Source organism: Vombatus ursinus, unplaced genomic scaffold (genome assembly GCF_900497805.2).
Source record: "Vombatus ursinus unplaced genomic scaffold, bare-nosed wombat genome assembly UNPS02009573.1, whole genome shotgun sequence".
NCBI classification, from domain to species: Eukaryota; Metazoa; Chordata; class Mammalia; order Diprotodontia; family Vombatidae; genus Vombatus; species Vombatus ursinus.
The window spans coordinates 5,397,059-5,399,651 of NW_020949351.1; the positions used below are offsets into that span (position 1 = coordinate 5,397,059).

A 2,593-nucleotide genomic window follows, 5' to 3' on the forward strand; every position below is an offset into this window, starting at 1 on the left:
AAAAGTCCATTGCATGGAACCATTAGCTTCTAATTGTGATTTTTTTTTCCTTTTGAGTTGGGTGGTATCATCCTCTGAAATGGCATTTGGTACCTAGAATATAAGCATTTGTAGTGGAACAGTCTATACAATATGCATATTTACTGCAGATTTCCAAGTATCATAATCATAAATTGCCAATATTTTTGACAACACAGATAAAGATTGTAGGTTTTGGGCTTTAAAGAAATATACAAATGAGGTTAGAAAAATAAATATATTTTTGGAGAACCAAAGAAAGGTTGTTTTTTTTTTAATGAGGAGTCACATACCTTCTTTTTTCTTATTGCTGATTGATAATGAATAATTCCAGCTAACATTTATAAAGTGCTTTAAATTTCTCAGAATACTCTATGTATAATATGTATTCAGAATACTATATATATATTCTTATGTAATTCCAGTTAACATTTACTTTAAATTTTGCAGAATACTATATACATATATATATATATTCTCATTTGATCCTCATAACAACTCTGTGAGGCTAAAACTATTATTAGTCCCATTCTTCCCATTTTTATTGAATTCTCTTTCAACTCAGGTCTTCTTGCTCCAACTCAAGCACATTATTCACTATACCACTTAATGACCTTGAACTCTCATAGTATGGCACAACATAAAAGAATATCAGAGCTTAAAAGAGAAAGGGACCTTAGAGATCATCTAATCCAACCCTCTCATTTTTCAGATGAGAAATTGAGGCCAAAAGTTGCAAAGCAACTTACCCAGAATTGCATAACTGGTAAGTAGGACAGCATTGTAAAGGGCACCCACATTTTCTAAGAATATGCTACCTTCCAGAGCTTGTGCTGAGATAATACATATTTAATGTAAATGTACTACACACACAAAATATGAATTTCCCACTCAAGTCCTAGTCTAATATCATCACCCAGTGACCTGGATTCTCAAAGGCTATAGGAATAAGACTAAGCCTTAGCAAAGAGGTGTCATACCCAAGGGGCTGTGGCTGTGGTTGCATGGGCCCACAACACTCCCAAATACAGCCCTTATGAGATTAAGATATAATTGGCAAATATACAACAAAACAAATAAAAATACAATAGAATATAGATAATGGTAGTATATATTTTTAAAAATCAAAATAAAATCAATCAAATGACCCACAGGGATCCTTATGTATGCTTCATGTGCTCTTTTCTTTTTAAATTTGATACCACTGATCTAGCAGATAAAACTAAGATGAGAAGATTTAAAGAGCGAGCCTGATCGTGTCCAGAGAAACTCATTTTCCAGGAGATTGGCTACTAAGTAATGATTTTTAAAAAGTCCATAATTAATTCAGCAGATGAGGCAGTTAGGTGGTACAGTAGATAAGGTACTGGGCCTGGAGTAAGAAAGACTTGAGTTCACATCCAGCCTTGGACCCTGGGAAAATCACTTAACCTCTCAATTCTCCATTTTCCTCAATGGCAAAATAGCAACAATGACAGCACCTAACTCGCCAAGTTGTTGTGAGGACTTTAATGAGGTAATATTTGTAAATCATATAACCCAGTGCCTAGAACATAATATACAAATGAAAGCTTATTCCTCTTTTCTTCTTCCCAGAAGAATTATCATTTGCATTAGTAGAAGGGCTGGCTACTCACACTAAGATACACATCTTTAAAAAGAATATTCAAATATTAATGTAACATATTCAGGTATATATGTATCATAGTTTTGACTTTTAATTTTTATTTCCTTTCATTTATTTTTAAAAGTATATAGCCCTTGGAAAAGAGAGAAGACACCTTCTTTAGAGATAAATTTGTGAGAGATAAGAGTCTTCTTGGTTCAGTTTCTGAAAGTAACTAATGAGTGATAAAATTCAGAGGGCTACAGATTATTAGATTTGCTGCTTCCTTGAAGTCAATCAGAAGACAGGCAAATACTTTAGGTTAGTTCAATATCTATCCAGTGTGGAACACTGGTGGTAGACAGATCAATCTTAAGAAGTAGTTCTTGTTTTTTCAGTTCCTGGCTTCCAAGATGACCGAGAAGAGGAGGAACAACGGGCGCGCCAAGAAGGGCCGAGGTCACGTGCAGTCCAGGCGCTGCGCCACCTGCGCCCGCTGCGTGCCCAAAGACAAGGCCATCAAGAAGTTCGGCATCCGCAGCATCGTGGAAGCCGCGACCGTCAGGGACATCTCCGACGCCAGCGTCTTCGACTCCCATGTGCTGCCCAAACTGCATGTGAAACTCCATTATTGTGTGAACTGCGCGATCCACAGCAAGGTAGTGAGGAATCAGTCTAGGGAGGCACGAAAGGATCAGACACCGCCACCCCGCTTCAGACCTACCGGTGCTGCCCCCAGACCCCCTCCAAAGCCCATGTAAAGAGCTATCTGCCCATCAACATTCCTGAACCGATCAGAGAAAAATAAAATGGTTGGTCTAGAAAGAAAGAAAGAAAGAAAGAAAGAAAGAAAGAAAGAAAGAAAGAGTCCTAAGAAATCAGAAACATTGTCAGATCATCTTCAGTCTCAAGCACCATAAGAAAACAAAAGTATTCATTCCCAATTCCTCCCTCCATCCCTTTCAGTAG

At 37.3% G+C, this 2,593-nt stretch overlaps 1 protein-coding gene across 1 annotated transcript; it reads left to right on the forward strand.

Moving 5' to 3' along the window:
* The first annotated feature begins 2,037 nt into the window (after window positions 1-2,037).
* On the forward strand, window positions 2,038-2,385 carry LOC114035907 (40S ribosomal protein S26-like). Its single transcript, XM_027852299.1, has one exon. The coding sequence runs from the start codon at window positions 2,038-2,040 to the stop codon at window positions 2,383-2,385; it is 348 nt and encodes a 115-aa protein (XP_027708100.1).
* Window positions 2,386-2,593: the final 208 nt, after the last annotated feature.

Coding starts and splice junctions, on each gene's coding strand:
- LOC114035907 (XM_027852299.1), top strand. CDS start 2,038: ATGACCGAGAAGAGGAGGAACAACGGGCGCGCCAAGAAGGGCCGAGGT.